At 44.7% G+C, this 16,478-nt stretch overlaps 1 protein-coding gene across 1 annotated transcript; it reads left to right on the top strand.

The window, feature by feature from the left end:
* The first annotated feature begins 444 nt into the window (after window positions 1-444).
* LOC115458313 (UDP-GlcNAc:betaGal beta-1,3-N-acetylglucosaminyltransferase 7-like) lies at window positions 445-15,965 on the top strand. The gene is made up of 2 exons (XM_030188194.1): window positions 445-1,068; window positions 15,505-15,965. The coding sequence occupies exons 1-2, from the start codon at window positions 450-452 to the stop codon at window positions 15,954-15,956; spliced, it is 1,071 nt and encodes a 356-aa protein (XP_030044054.1). The 5' UTR covers window positions 445-449; the 3' UTR covers window positions 15,957-15,965.
* The last annotated feature ends 513 nt before the right edge of the window (window positions 15,966-16,478 follow it).

Below are 16,478 nucleotides of genomic sequence, written 5' to 3'. Positions count from 1 at the left end.
CATATCTTTATTTGCCATCATCTACTACCTTATTATGCCTGGCCCCTGCATGGAATGAGTCTCCATTCCCTCCCTCCCCGTGCACAGAACAAACTCCCCCCCACCAGGCCTACTGTCCATCTCCTGGTGGTCTAGTGAGTAATCAGGACAGGAGTGATCCCCAGCCACTCCTGCCTTTGTCCTCTCTGCTGGGAACATGGCTGCTGCAATCTCTAGAGGCAGTTTCATGAGACTACCACTGGAGGTCACCGCAGCCATTTTGAGATTGGAGCTGGCATGGGCATTCACTTTGATCGGCCATCCACTTTGTGCGGCATTGAATGCTATCTTCAGGTATCCTGTTTGAGAGCTTGTAAGATATCTCTCACTGTAGAAGGCAGATTCGGACTGGTTCCTCACCTGATTGCAGGCTTCTTATGTTCTTTACTCCAGGTACCACAGAAAGGAAAATGGCCAAATACTTGAAGGCCACCCTGGTTGTGCTCTGCAGCTTCCTCTGTGGCTTTATCTTTAAAGAGATTTCTCAGTTGATAAGGGTGCCCAAGACCTTCTACTCAGAGACTCATACCCTACCTACAAACAAGTCACTGTCTTCAGCACCAACCACTGCTGAGCCATACCTTACTTTCCGGGAGACGGTGACCCTACGTGACAAGGCCTACACGTACACTCTCAACCTGAGCCAGTACGAGAAGGACTACTTCTATCTGCAGAGCTACACCTGTCAGCTGCTGATCGATATGGAGGAGTTCTGTCGGATAGGCCATGAGGAGCCCTTGTTTGTTATCGCCATAAAGTCACATGCTACATTTGCTGACCGCCGGGAAGTCCATCGCAACAACTGGGCCTATGAGCGCCTCATGTACACTTACAAAGTGAAACCACTGTACCTGCTGGGGACGGTGACCAATAATGATACCATGAGAGCGGTGATGAAGGAAGCCAAAGATTTTCAGGATATCCTGATGTGGGATTTCACCGAGAACCACCACAATCTTGCTCTGAAGGAACGGTGTTTCCTGGAGTGGCTGCACCACCACTGCAAGGAGGCAGAGTTTATTTTTAAAGGTACGTTGACCCTTTTTGTTTGTCAGTGTCGCTTTATGTTTAGAAAATTACCTAAACTTGGGCACACAAGTACATTACATAAGAATATAAGAATAGCCATACTGGGTCAGACCAATGGTCCATCTAGCCCAGTATCCTGTTTTCCAAACAGTGACCAAGCCAGGTCATAAGTACCTGGCAGAAACCCAAGTTGTGGCAACATTCCATGTAGAACCCCAATGAATAACAAGATTCTGGAATCCTAAAGAGTGACAAGATTCCATGCAGAATCTCAAAGAGTAGCAACATTCCATGTAGAACCGCAAAGAATAGCAAGATTCTGGAATCCTAAAGAGTGATAAGATTCCATGCAGAATCTCAGAGTAGCAACATTCCATACTACAAATCCCAGGGCAAGCAGTGGCTTCCCCAATGTCCATCTCAATAACAGACTCTAGACTTTTCCTCCAGGAACTTGTCCAAACCTTTTTTTAAACCCAGATATGCTAACTACATCCTCCGGCAACGAGTTCCAGAGCTTAATTATTCGTTGAGTGAAAAAATATTTCCTCCTATTTGTTTTAAAAGAAGTTCGATGTCATTTCATTGAGTGTCCCCCTGGTCTTTGTACTCCTTGAATGAGTGAAAAATCAATTCACTTTCACTCGTTCTACACCACTCAGGATTTTACAGACCTTAATCATATCCCCTCCCCCTCAGCCATCTCTTTTCCAAGCTGAAGAGCCCTAACCTCGTTATCCTTTCCTCATTCTGGCAGTAATTTCATAAAGCATTTTCGGCATCTAAAGCATGTTTTGTGCACAGAAAATGGTTTTTATAAAATTGCACAATTAAATGTGCGTCTACATCTTTTAGGTGATCTGCATGTAGGTGTTCCTGGTGGCACAATTTAGGTGTAGATGGGGTTTCGTTCTGATATATGCACCTATTAGACTTGAAGCTTGGCTTTGCATGTGGAATTGTTCTTGCATAATTTTCATATTTTATAAAATCCACGTGTGCATTTAATTGAAGTCAATTTTCAGTGGGGCATCAAGGGAATAATTTGAAACTTCTAATCTAGATGTTTTAAATGATTTGTGTATTCAGCAGCACTATACATTCATTAAGTTCTACTGACTGTACTGGTACATGTGGAAGGGCATAATCGAAAGGGACGCCAAGTTTTGCTGAGGACGTCCTCGCAAAATGTCCCGGCGAAGGGACGGGGAAACCCGTGTTATCGAAACAAGATGGACATCCATCTTTCGTTTCGATAATATGATCGGGGATGCCCAAATCTGAAAATTTAGGTCGTCCTTAGAGATGGTTGTCCCTAGACTTGGTCGTTTCTGATTTTCGGCGATAATGGAAACCAAGGACGCCCATCTCAGAAACGACCAAATGCAAGCCCTTTGGTCATGGGAGGAGCCAGCATTCGTAGTGCACTGGTCTCCCTGACATGTCAGGACACCAACCGGGCACCCTAGGGGGCACTGAAGTGGACTTCAGAAATTGCTCCCAGGTACATAGCTCCCTTACCCTGTGTGCTGAGCCCCCCAAAACCCACTACCCACAACTGTACACCACTACCATAGCCCTTACTGGTGAAGGGGGGCACTTGGATGTGGGTACAGTGGGTTTCGGGTGGGTTTTGGAGGGCTCACATTTACCACCACCAGTGTAACAGTTATGGGGGGGATGGGCCTGGGTTCGCCTGCCTGAAGTGCACTGCACCCACTAAAACTGCTCCAGGGACCTGCATACTGCTGTGATGGACCTGAGTATGACATTTGAGGCTGGCATAGAGGCTGGCACAAAATATTTTAAAAAAATTTTTTTGAGGGTGGGAGGGGGTTAGTGACCACTGGGGGACTAAAGGGAGGTCATCCCCGATTCTCTCCGGTGGTCATCTGGTCAGTTCAGGCACCTTTTTGTGGCTTGGCCGTAACAAAAACAGGACCAGGTAAAGTCATCCAAGTGCTCGTCAGGGACGCCCTTTTTTTCCATTATGGGTCGAGGATGCCCATGTGTTTGGCACGCCCAAGTCCCGCCTTTGCTATGCCTCCGACATGCCCTTGGTGGTCCCCGCGATGGAAAGCAGTTGGGGATGCCCAAAATCAGCTTTCGATTATGCCGATTTGGGCGACCCTGTGAGAAGGACGCCTATCTGCCGACTTGTGTCGAAAGTTGAGTGTCCTTCTCTTTTGAAAATGAGCCTGATAGATGTCTCACTATATTTAATTAAAACAATTTATATTCTGCCTATCTAAATATACTAGACAGGTTACACATGGGATGCATGTGCAAGAAGACTTCCATTTTGCAAAAGGGAGGTCCCTTCATTGTTGGACTTGGATTCATTGTGTACATATATTGCTACACGTTACGATTACTGTAACATTATTTATGCTGGTGTTACAAAGGCCAATTTAAAAAGAATACAAACAATACAGAATGCTACAGCTCGTACAATTTGTCGTGTATCTAAGTACGATAGGGTCACTCTTCTTCTTCAGCGCCTACACTTGATTCCCATTGAATTCAGGATTGAGCTTAAAGTCTTAACCTTGATACATAAGGCTCTCCTTAATCTAACTCCGTCTTATATTGCTGCCTTAACCATTCCTTGTACACCCGCTCGCACTCTGCACTCACTTGTTGATAATAGACTGGTATTACCATCACCTTCTAGAGATGGGAATCTACACGAGCGTCGGCTTTCTATTTCCCGTCACCAGCATTCTGGAACTCATTGCCGCAACCAAGACTGGAAAAGTCTTACCTTCTTTTCCGTACTGCTTTAAAGACACATTTCTTTCAATTAGCATTTGGTCCGTAACGACAACTCAGGTTTTTTTGGCACTAAACCTTGCAACTGGAATTGCAACTGTATTACCTGTCTGATTTGGTGTGTTTGATATATATGAATATTGGGATGTTGCTTACTGCTTCTCTTGTAGAAAAGGCATATTAGTTTTCTTTCCTATTTTAAATGGAGTTCTTTTAGTAACTGTTTTGATTGAATATTATATTTTTGTAGTGCAAAAAGCTACAGTACAGTAAAATACTAAATGATAAAGGAATGGATCCTCAGAAGCTTAGTTGAGATTGGGAGGCGGGGCTAGTGCTGGGCAAGACTTCTACGGTCTGTGCCCTGAAAATGGCAGATACAAATCAAGGTAAGGTATACACAAGAAGTAGTACATATGAGTTTATCTTGGGCAGACTAGATGGACCTTGCAGGTCTTTTTCTGCCGTCATCTACTATGTTACTATCCAGCTTATTTTCGAAAGAGAAAGACGGCCATATTTCGACCCAAATCGGGAGATGGGCGTCTTTCTCCCGTGAGCACCCAAATCGGTATAATCGAAAGTCGATTTTGGGCGTCTTCAACTGCACTCCATCGCGGAAATGGCCAAAGTTGATGGGGGCGTGTCGGAGGCGTGGTGAAGGCGGGATTGGGGCGTGGTTATCGGCTGAACAGAAATGGGCAGCTTTCACCGATAATGGAACAAAAATAGCCGTTTTTAGCGAGAATTTAGGGCACTTTTTTTTAACCCTTTTTTTTCACAAACAAGTCCCCAAAGAGTGCCCTAAATGACCAGATGACTACCGGAGGGAATCAGGGATGACCTCCCCTGACTCCCCCAGTGGTCACTAACCCCCTCCCACCAAAACAAAACAACTTTAAAAACTTTTTTTCCCAGCCTATATGCCAGCCTCAAATGTCATACCCAGCTCCATCACAGCAGTATGCAGGTCCCTGGAGCAGTTGATAGTTGGTGCAGTGGGTTTCAGGCAGGTGGACCCAGGCCCATCCCCCCCACCTGTTACACTTGTGCTAGTTAATGCTGAGCCCTCCAACCCCCCCCAAAACCCACTGTACCCACATGTAGGTGCTCCCCTTCACCCCTTAGGGCTATGGTAATGGTGTAGACTTGTGGGCAGTGGGTTTTGGGGGGGATTTGGGGGGATCAGCACACAAGGGAAGGGTGCTATGCACCTGGGAGCTCTTTTACTGTTTTTTGTTAATTTGTAAAAGTGCCCCTAGGGTGCCTGATTGGTGTCCTGGCATGTGAGGGGGACCAGTGCACTACGAATCCTGGCCCCTCCCACGACCCAATGCCTTGGAGTTGTTCGTTTTTGAGCTGGGCGCCTTCGTTTTCCATTATCGCTGAAAAATGAAACCCCTCCAGCTCAAATCCGCACAAATCCGATGCATTTAGCTGGCACAAACCGTATTATCGGAAACAAGATGGACGCCCATTTTTTTTCAAAAATATGGTTTGACCCGCCCCTTCACATACCCGTTCTCAGAGATAGACGCCCATGGAGATGGGCGTTCGCGTTCAATTATGCCCCTCCACGTATGTTACTATAAACGATATTGGCCTGTATCATATTGAACCACAAGGTCAGCACTGGCGTCACAGAACCCCAGCACTGGGGCTTCCCTTAGTAAGGCCTTCAGCTCATCTAGCAATGTGATATGTCACCTTCCCTTGAGTCTAGTATACTATTAGATTTAGATTTATTATTTATAACCTTATCCAGGGTGCGGTACGAAATATACAGACATAAAATACATAAATCACACAGACCTAAAAATACAACAAAACATTACAAACTCAAGGAGGAGTGGCCTAGTGGTTAGAGCACCGGTCTTGACATCCAGAGGTGGCCAGTTCCAATCTCACCGCTGCTCCTTGTGATCTTAGGCAAGTCACTTAACCCTCCGTTGCCTCAGGTACAAACTTAGATTGTGAGCCCTCCTGGGACAGAGAAATATCCAGAGTACCTGAATGTAACTCACCTTGAGCTACTACTGAAAAAGGTGTGAGCAAAATCTAAATAGATAAGATTCTGGAATCTTAAAGAGTGACAAGATTCCATGCAGAATCTCAAAGAGTAGTAAGATTCCGGAGTGGAGGAGTGGCCTAGTGGTTAGAGAACTGGTCTTGCAATCCAGAGGTGGCCGGTTCAAATCCCACTGCTACTCCTTGTGATCTTGGGGAAGTCTCACTTAACCCTCCATTGCCTCAGGTACAAACTTAAATTGTGAGCCCTCCTGGGACAGAGAAATATCCAGAGTACCTGAATGTAACTCACCTTGAGCTACTACTGAAAAAGGTGTGAGCAAAATCCAAATAAATAAATAGTCCATGAGCAGGCAGAAGGAAGATCTCAAGCACAACCTTAAACTTAACCAGCAGTAACATAAAAAGCCAGACACATCAAATGTGCCTTCAATTGACACTTAAATGGGTTTGATGTTTCTGTCCAGATGGCAATTTATTTCATTCAAGAGGCCCAGCATTAAAAAAAAAAAAGTTCCTTTTCTGGTCACATCCAATCAAAAGCAGTTCAAGGAAGGCACAACCGAATTTCTTCGTCTGTCTCTGTAGTGCATACTGCTCAATAGCATTCTTCAAATACACAGTAGTGTCATGAAACAAAACTTGGTAAACTAACACCAACAATTTGAATTCCACCCTCAATGCAACTGGCAGCTATCTCAATCGCTTTAAGTTAGTTGAAATATGGTCATATTTCAACAAACCCCAAACTACCATTCATTCTGTTGCTGGAGCAGGAAAAAACAGTTCATTCAGTGATCTTCCTGCTCGATCAGTTCATGGGTGAACATATTTCAGAGGATCCAAATACAAAGTTTGCTAGATATGTCACCATTTCAAGTAATTTTGAGACCCCGTGTTTATCTGTGGCTACATCCAATGAAACGGACAAATTATTTTCTATCATGCAGGGACATACAAAATGAAATAAAGTCAGTCCCAGGCACCCAATTATTTAACTGCAATATACTAGCAGAGTGAAAAACATGTCGAGACATCTGTCATCAGTATTTTATCACACTCTCCAAATAATTTTCTTTCTTTTTTTCAGTTTCAGTATTTATATGTGAACTTCGTAGGTGATGGCAGAAAAAGACCTGTATGGTCCATCCAGTCTGCGCAACAAGATAAACTCATATGCGCTACTTTATATGTAGAAGGAAACTGTACAAAGCAGATCGTAGATAAACCAAAAAATATATTTATTGATATAGTAAAAATCAAAATAAAATATGCATACAGTGGATAGCCCGACACAGGCCGTGTTTCGCCCAACTGGGCTGCTTCAGGGGCTAGAAAAATGTTTCCTCACTACCAAGCACGGGATATGCTTTGGAAAGAGCAAGTGTATGAACAGAATCTTTAAAAAAACGGCTCATTCAGAGATACAAAAGCAAAGGATAGATAAACTTAAATAAAAGGAGTTAAATCCCAAGCCGTGAACCTCCGTGGTAGTATCACAGCGTCACGGCTTGGGATTTAACTCCTTTTATTTAAGTTTATCTATCCTTTGCTTTTGTATCTCTGAATGAGCCGTTTTTTTAAAGATTCTGTTCATACACTTGCTCTTTCCAAAGCATATCCCGTGCTTGGTAGTGAGGAAACATTTTTCTAGCCCCTGAAGCAGCCCAGTTGGGCGAAACACGGCCTGTGTCGGGCTATCCACTGTATGCATATTTTATTTTGATTTTTACTATATCAATAAATATATTTTTTGGTTTATCTACGATCTGCTTTGTACAGTTTCCATCTTGGAGTTTGCAGATCGTCTGCCCCTTTGTTTTCTTGGACCCTACTTTATATGTATACCTGACCTTGATTTGTCCCTGCCATTTTCAGGGCACAGACCGTATAAGTCTGCCCAGTACTAGCCCCGCCTCCCAACCACTAGCCCCGCCTCCCAACCACCAGCGCTGTCACACAATCTCCGCTAAGCTTCTGAGGATCCATTCCTTCTGAACAGGATTCCTTTATGTTTATCCCACGCATTTTTTAATTCCGTTACCTTTTTCATCTCCACCACCTCCCGTGGGAGGGCATTCCAAGCATCCACCACTCTCTTCATGAAAAAATACTTCCTGACATTTTTCTTGAGTCTGCCTCCCTTCAACCTCATTTCATGTCCTCTAGTTCTACCGCCTTCCTGTCTCCAAAAAAGGTTCGTTTGCGGATTAATACCTTTCAAATATTTGAACGTCTGTATCATGTCACCCCTGTTCCTCCTTTCCTCCAGGGTATACATATTCAGGTCAGCAAGTCTCTCCTCATACATTTTGTAATGCAAATCCCATACCATTTTTGTAGCTTTTCTTTGCACCGCTTTGATTTTTTTTACATCCTTTGCAAGATACGGCCTCCAAAACTGAACACAAAACTCCAGGTGGGGCCTCACCACTGACCTGTACAGGGGCATCAACACCTCCTTTCTTCTGCTGGTCACACCTCTCTCTATACAGCCTAGCAACCTTCTAGCTACGCCCACCGCCTTGTCACACTGTTTCATCACCTTCAGATCCTCAGATACTATCACCCCAAGATCCCTCTCCCCGTCTGTACATACCAGACTCTCCCCGCCTAACACATAGGTCTCTCATGGATTTCTACTCCCTAAGTGCATCACTTTGCATTTCTTTGCCTTGAATTTTAATTGCCAAACATTGGACCATTCTTCTAGCTTCTGCAGATCTTTTTTCATGTTGTCCACTCTCTCCGGGGTGTCCACTCTGTTACAAATCTTGGAAGGATCATCAGAATTGACAGTACCAACGCTGCTTCTACAGCTTTCAGAAAGCAGTGATGTGCAAATCTTTATCGATCCATATTTTTTTCAATTTTTCTAAGAAAACTCCACTTGATTCAAAAACTTTTATGATTATGGCTTTTAAGAACAGTCCAACAAAATGTTCAAAATATAGCTGATCGCACGCTGAGAGAACCTCCACCGACAGGGCCAGGTGTCGTATGTACCTCAGGGAAGAGGTTCACTAGAAATGAACGCAACATATTCAAAGTCTACTCAAGTGGACTATATTTATTTATATTTAGGATTTATTTACCGCCTTTTTGAAGGAATTCACTCAAGGCGGTGTACAGTAAGAATAGACCAAACCTGAGCAATAGGCAATTACAGCAGTAAATATAGTCAACTAACAGTACAAAGTATGGCATGGTATACTACTTACAATGTCAACACATTATGTAATAGAACATTATAATTGATAGTGAAGGGTAAAGCAAAGATGGAACATATACGCCTATGTTTACTAAGCGGCGCTATGGGTGTGTTAGCGTTTTTAACACACGTAAATGGCTTACATGCGTTAAACGCTAACATGCCCATAGAAATATATAGGAGCGTTAGTGTTTAACGCGCCTTAAATTTACAGGTGCATTAAAAATGCTAACATGCCTTAGTAAACATACCCCATAGATAGGTAAGACAGAAGAGTTCAAAAGTTAGGTGACTGATTGAAGAAAGTTGCACATGAGGTCAGAGAGATGGTTAAATATTATCTCAGCTAGGGTAGGAGTGGATAAACATGTCCCGCTGCAGTATGAGCAGCCCGAGTCAATCCTTGTGTTTGTGTGTGTGTGTGTGTGTGAGAGACTATATTTTATAATCAAAAATAACTGACTAATATAACACTCTGTCTAACAATAATTCACATTTCCAGCAAGTGGATACTTCTCCCATACAGAGAAAATGGCCGCAGCATTTCTTTGAGACTCCAACATTTAAATGCCACTCAGCTGACTAACATATTGCCCAATCCGATTGGTTGTGGAACACATCACATTGGCCAATCAAATCAGAGACCACCATTCCAGTTCTGAATTCAACTCCATTGGATAAAGAGTTTTGAGGGAAAAAAATCCAACCTTGGTCTTTATCATTCAATAGTTGTTCAGTATCTACGGCTACAGGCATTATACCGACCAATTCTCAACGCTATTTAACCGGCCAGGAACGGCTCCTGGCCGGTTAAATAGCACTTGACCAGCTCTCTGCGAATATTCAGTCTGTTGACTTATGTCATATGTTTCCAGAGACGGTCACATATAAGTGTTTCCTGGGAGGGTGAGGAGGGGGGGAGGGGAGAGGAACTGTTATTCTCAGGTCACTTGATCTAAACTGAGCTGGAAGTAGGCGGCCCCTCAAGTGCTCTGTACCCTGATTAGGAATTGATTTTTTTTAAAGCTCTTGTCAAATCTGAGCTCTGTCCAGAAGGGTGGCAGGTTATTTACTCAAGCAGAGTTAGTGGCCCAGTTAAATTTTGATTCATTTTGAGGACAGAAGATTCGTACCTTGGGTTATCTGGGGCTAGAATGCAGAACAGGTAGAAATTACAGCCCCATCTCTCTCTCCCCCCCCCCCCCCCCTCTTCCCCCAGCAGAAAATGGGTGATAGCAGAAGATGGATTTATGGTCATCATTTAGGGCGGCATCTGGATTTATAACCCTTGATAGAAGGTTCTAGAAGGAACCTTTGTGTATGGTTTTCTCACCCCGGGAGAGTTGCTGTAATGACCAGACTAGGAACACTGGTAGAGTCCATTAAAAGAGGGGGGAAATCCCATGGTAATTGTGAATGAAAACTCATTAAATAAAAAGGAGAAAGATGGAGAATCTACCAGGTACAGTAGGCATTTTTCTGTCCCTGGAGGGTTCACATTAAAAAAAAAAAAAAAAAAATCACAAACAGCTGCAGTGTGATTTAAACTCATATTCCCTATTTCTCAGCCCACTGCACTAACCATTAGGCTATTCCTCCACTCCACATGGAGATCACTGTAGTCATTTAGTAACAAGAACCTCCATAGTTCCTCAAACTGTCCCAGAACTCGATATCCCTTTCCAGTTTTGCCTTTGGGGTGGACAGCAACCCATGGGGGATTTGGGGCATGATTTCCCTTAATCCCTTCAGCGGACAGCTGCTCAATCAGTGCAACGTTCTGTAGCCTGGATGTGCCAGGTACCAGTCTAAATACAAACATCCATCTTTTTGGACATAGACGCCCCTTCCCTTTGTGAAATCAGATTTGGATGTTTACGTTTTGGCCCCTCCCTAGTCCCACCCAAAACACACCCAGACCACACACCCTTACCATAAGGACAAACTGTAGTTTTAAGATGTCCACACCAGCTTTATGAAATTGGGATTCAGATGTCCATGCGATATGAATGGACTTTCAGAAGTCCAAAACATAAATAGAGCTTCTAAAGTAGACTCTTAAATCTAAGCAAATGAATGGCAGGCCTAAATTTATGCACACAACTTTAATGCTCCTAAAGTTAAGTGCATTTCCATCTGAAAATGGGAGGGGGGGGGGAACTGTATTGCTCTAAAAGTACAGCCTGCTTACCTGATCACTGTAGACCAGGGGCATAGCCAGACTTCGGTGGGAGGGGGGTCCAGAGCCAGAGGTGAGGGGGCACATTTTAGCCCCCCGCGGCGCCGCCGACCCCCCTGCCATTGCCGACCCCCCCCGCCACTGCCGCCACCACCACCAACAACAACTTTGACACCCCCCTGCCGAGAGTCTCGAACCCTCCCTCCCGCCGCCAACCTGCCGCCAACCCGCCGCCACCGTCGCCTACCTTTGCTGGCGGGGGACCCCAACCCCTGCCAGCCGAGGTCCTCTTCTTCCGGCGCAAGGCTTCGTTGTATGTGCAGGACGTCAGACTCACCGAAACAGAATGAAGCCTTGCACCGGAAGAAGAGGGCCTCGGCTGGCGGGGGTTTGGGTCCACTGCCAGCAAAGGTAGCGGCGGCGGTGGGGGAGGGTTGGCAGCGGGAGGGAGGGTTTGAGACTCTCGGCAGGGTCATTGCCAGGGGGGGGGTCAAAGTTGTGGGTGGTGGTGGTGGCGGCAGCGGCGGGGGGGGTCGGCAATGGCAGGGAGGTCGGCGGCGCCGCGGGGGGTCGAGAGGGTCGTCGGCAGGGGGGTCCAGGGACAAATCTACGGGGGCCCAGGCCCCCCGTAGCTACGCCACTGCTACAGACTGCTCAGAGAATAAATTACTGCAGGTTCTTTGGGATTCATATTGGGTAAATGAGACTTTTTATTAGAGGTAGATTCACTTCAAAACGGAGAGCGTATAAGTCATTATTGTCTGAGATGCACAATGATTAAGCTATATACCTAAAAAGAAACAATACCCATCTATAGTTAAAAAGAAACAATCATTACATCACTTGTCACCAGTTACTACATCCAGGCTTCCTCCTTATCAGCGAAGCTAGGAGTCTCTTGATCAGGAGAATAAAGAAAGATAACATACAGTACATGCATCACTGATCATCCAGGATTTTTACATCAGCTGAGAGAAGCCCCTTTTTCAGCAAAGCCGGAGTCTCCTGACCAGGGAAAGGTCCTTCTATGCGATACGTCTATCCATAGATGAGTTTCTGGCTTCACTGTTCGAAGCTCTCCTTTTTATTAGGTTTTTTTTTTTTCAGAGCCATGGAAAATTACAAAGATGTGCAAGATAATGTAGTCACATGCTCTTGGTTTCAAGTAAACAAGCCACTGGCCAGATGGCTTATCTCTTGAGCCTTAAACATGCTCCACTTCCCTTTTGCACCAAATAAATCAGAGACAGGACTTCATCTTGCTTTGCAAGAAAAAAAATTAGTTTCGGTCAGAAAACAGGAACTTTAAAGCAGACTGTCGGTTAGAGAAAAGTTGAAAAACAGTCTTGCAAATCTTCCATTACAGGGCCATGAATACATTCTCTTCTGAACTCTCATCCCCCGTAATTTTATCACATTTATACCTTTACTCACAGAAAATGGTATACCAAATGTTCTTTTGCTAATGTTCTATTACCCTATCAATTTCCCGTTGTCTCTTTCTACTGTTCCATTGTTCTTTTCCTTGTCCTATTCCCTAACAATACTCTTTGACTTTGTCTTCGCTTAACTTCTCACAATGTAACCCATAACTGATTTGTAACAAATCGTATTTCCATTATTTACAATGTATTGTAAGCCACACTGAGCCCGCAAATAGGTGGGAAAATGTGGGATACAAATGCAATAAAATAAAATAAATAAATAAATAAATAATGATTAAAACAGGACATTTAGGGAATCCCAATAGAGAAGTTTCAACAATGGTGAAAGAAAGCCAGGAGTGTTTAAGGGGGGAGCAGAGTAAAGGATGTACATTATCCCCCATCAACTTCTAAGCAGCTTGTAGATGCAAGGAAAACACACAGTTTGAAGTATCTGTATACAAATGCTAGAAGCCTAAAAAATAAGATGGGAGAGTTACAGTATAAAGCACTAAATGATGAGGTAGATGTAATAGGCATCTCAGAAAGAGGACAATCTCTGGGACACTGTGTTATTGGGGTACAAATTATATTGAAATGATAGAATGGATCAAATTGGAGGGGGGAGGTTCAGTGGCGTTCCTAGGGGGGGCGGTGGGGGCGGTCCACCCCGGGTGCATGCCGCTGGGGGGGTTCCGTGTGTGCCTGTCCTCCATTATCGTTGAAAACCGAGGTCACCGATCTCTAAGGTCGACCATCTCAACATTTAGATTGACCATCTCTTAGGTCAACCTAAATGTTGAGATTTGGGCGTCTCCGACTGTATTATCGAAATGAAAGATGGACGCCCTTAGAGATAGTCGTCTCTGTTCGATTATGCCCCTCCACATGTTAAAGAGGGAATTGAGTCAAACAAAATAAACATTCTACATTCTACATGAAACAGACGGCAGTGTGGAACCTTTATAGATAGAAATTCCAGGTGTGAAGGGAAGGAGTATACTGGTAGGGGTCTACTACCATCTGCAAGGACAGAACAAAGAGATGAAAATATGTTTACAGAAACTAGGAAAGCTGGCAAATCAGGCAACAATATAATAATGGGTGATTTCAATTACCGGATGTAAACCACACTATAGCAGGAACGGATAGAATACTAAACTCAATATATACAAAACAATTTAACTAGAAATATGTACTAACAAGGATAGAAAATTACATCTAGATATGAACAAACTTAGAGGGTCTTTTACTAAGGTGCACTCACATTTTTGGCGTGCACTAAACTTGTGGGCGAGCTAAACGTTAGAGACGCCAATGCATTCCTATGGGCGTCTCTAAAGTTTAGCGCACGCTAAAAACGTGAGCACACCTTAGTAAAAGACACCCCAAATGAGGAGTCAAAGTCATCACAACCACAAGTCCAAAGATACCAAATTCCAAGGACACACAATTTTAAGGTTCCAAAATATTTATTTGTCAATGGCACATACAGGCAAAAACCCAGAACGGGCCACGTTTCGGCACAATGGCCTTCATCAGGGGTCCTGTATGGAGCCAATGCATGCACAGCTGCGTCTATGAACACACACCACTGTTATAAAACAGATGCAGGAAACGCAGTCCTAAAGTGCTCCGAATGTGGTGCTCACAACGCAAACAGTGTCCCACTAAAAATGGGTAAGGTGCATATCTGTGAAGCATGACTTTTGGGTGCTGGCGATTTGGTACCACCGTTTGGGCAGTGCTGTTAGGGTGCCAGGCTTTTGGCCGCTGGAATTTTGGGCAGCCAAATAGCAGCATCTAGAAGTCCTCTCTCTGCTTCTTCCCTGAACAGGTCCCATGGCTGCTTGCTGCTTTGGCTGGGGGTTCTTGGAGCAGAAGAGAGATGCAGGCTGCCCCGGGTGGTGCCTGTGAGGGAGGATGGTTCTTCATCAAGCCTGTTTCATCCTCCCTCGCCGGCACTGCTTAGGGCAGCCTACATCTCCCTTCTAAAGCAGTGAACATTTACAGGGCCTGCTCTCCGTCAACCAGTACCAGAGGTCAGTGTGGGGGAGAAGTAGAGAGAGGACTTTTAGATGCCGCTGTTTGGGTGCCGAAAATTCAGTGGCCAAAAGTCTATCAGCCACAAGTCACGAGTGTCCAAACAATGGCATACCCATATATCTAATACAGTAGGCAGAAAAGATGTATGTAAGCAGGGCCGGTCTTAGGCAGAGGCGACCGAGGCGACCGCATAGGGCCCCGCACCTAAGGGGGCCCCACACAGCACGCCTAAGGGGGCCCCTCGCAGCGCCTCAACTCTGCCTCGCTCGTGCCTCCGCTCCGACCTCTGCCGCTGCTCGCCTTAGTCGCCTGAGATGATCCCCATTCCCGCGGCTCGGCCACTCCGCTCCCGCCACCACCGGCGCGGCATCCACCCCCGGCTTGTGCCCGCTACTAATTGTAGTGGACTTGAACTGAATAATTTCTGGGGAGGGGAGGTTTCATGATAGCATTGTGCTTATTATTTCAATCAGTTTTTTTTTTGTACAAGTTTAGCTTCATTTGTCTTTATTTGAAATTTTGTAAATAAAAAAATGTTCTAAAAATGGAATAATCTTATCAATGGGGTGGAGCTAGGGTGGGGGCGGGGCTAGGGTAGGCAGGGCTAGGATGGGGCCCCACCAAATTGGTCTGCATAGGGCCCCGCACTTGTTAAGACCGGCCCTGTATGTAAGAAAAGGTGTCCACCAATGCCAGTTGTAACGTTATTATATAACACCCTTTCTTGAAAACAACTAATCACGCCTCATCCTTTGCTTTTCTCTCTCTGGGGAAAGGTGATGATGACGAGTTCCTGAATCCAGATGCTATGGTGCGTTACGTCCAGAGGACCCCCAATGTGACCGAAGCCATCCATGGAAATATCCTGATGCACCTCACCGTGGACCGGAAGGGTAGGAACCAGGTATCTATGGAGCTCCTCTCCTCTCCCCGCCTACCATTCTTCCCTGCGGGTGGTGGCTACATAATGCCAGGACGGTCTATACCTGCACTCTATCACGCCTCTCTGAGATTACCGGTCTTTCCTTTGGATGATGTCTACTTGGGGTTCCTGGCACTGGCTGCAGGGATTCCTTTCAAGCACGACAAACGGTTCTATTCATTTGGACTCCGACTGGACATCTGCTTGTTCCGGGAAGCAATAATTGTGCACCGATTTCTGCCACAGGACCTGAAGAAGCTGTGGGTTCGCCTGAGGGAGCCAGTACGGTGTGACACAAAGAGCTGAGGGGCTGGGGAGGAAAAGGATTCTCCTCTCTGACATTTTGTTCATTGGACATGACTCTACATTAACAATATTTGGAATCTGTAGAATTCAATATCAATATTAGAGCGTTAATTCTACAATTATAGACCAGCTATTTGAAGGTGTATCTTGTAAGTTTCAATGATGAGTTGGTGGAGGGAAAAAAAGACTTCAACTTAAAGGACACACCTTTCTGAGTAAAGAGGACTCCTCATTAATCATAAGTCTTCAAAAAAAATTTCCTATTCACGAAACAGCTACATAACCACCTTTCCACAATACCTATGGGGTGAGACTCAATTTTATAGTGAAAGCGTATAACCAGATATTACTTATCTTGGATGACAAAATGTTCTCCTTCCCTAATATCCTCTTCGCCAACGTTGGTAAAGAATTCCAAATTTGAGAGGTCTGATATGAGAATAAAACTGTAATATATTTCTTTCAACATAAAGCCTCTATAAGAAGGAACAGATAGATTTAAATTATTACGAGTATGACACA

Source organism: Microcaecilia unicolor, chromosome 14 (genome assembly GCF_901765095.1).
Source record: "Microcaecilia unicolor chromosome 14, aMicUni1.1, whole genome shotgun sequence".
Taxonomy (NCBI): domain Eukaryota; kingdom Metazoa; phylum Chordata; class Amphibia; order Gymnophiona; family Siphonopidae; genus Microcaecilia; species Microcaecilia unicolor.
This window is presented reverse-complemented; position numbering and strand designations above follow the sequence as displayed.

Bases quoted from the DNA above. Each gene is read 5' to 3' on its own strand.
- LOC115458313 (XM_030188194.1), top strand. From the start codon at position 450: ATGGCCAAATACTTGAAGGCCACCCTGGTTGTGCTCTGCAGCTTCCTC. The intron at 1,069-15,504 runs GTACGTTGACCC...CTCTGGGGAAAG, and splicing joins GGCAGAGTTTATTTTTAAAG to GTGATGATGACGAGTTCCTG.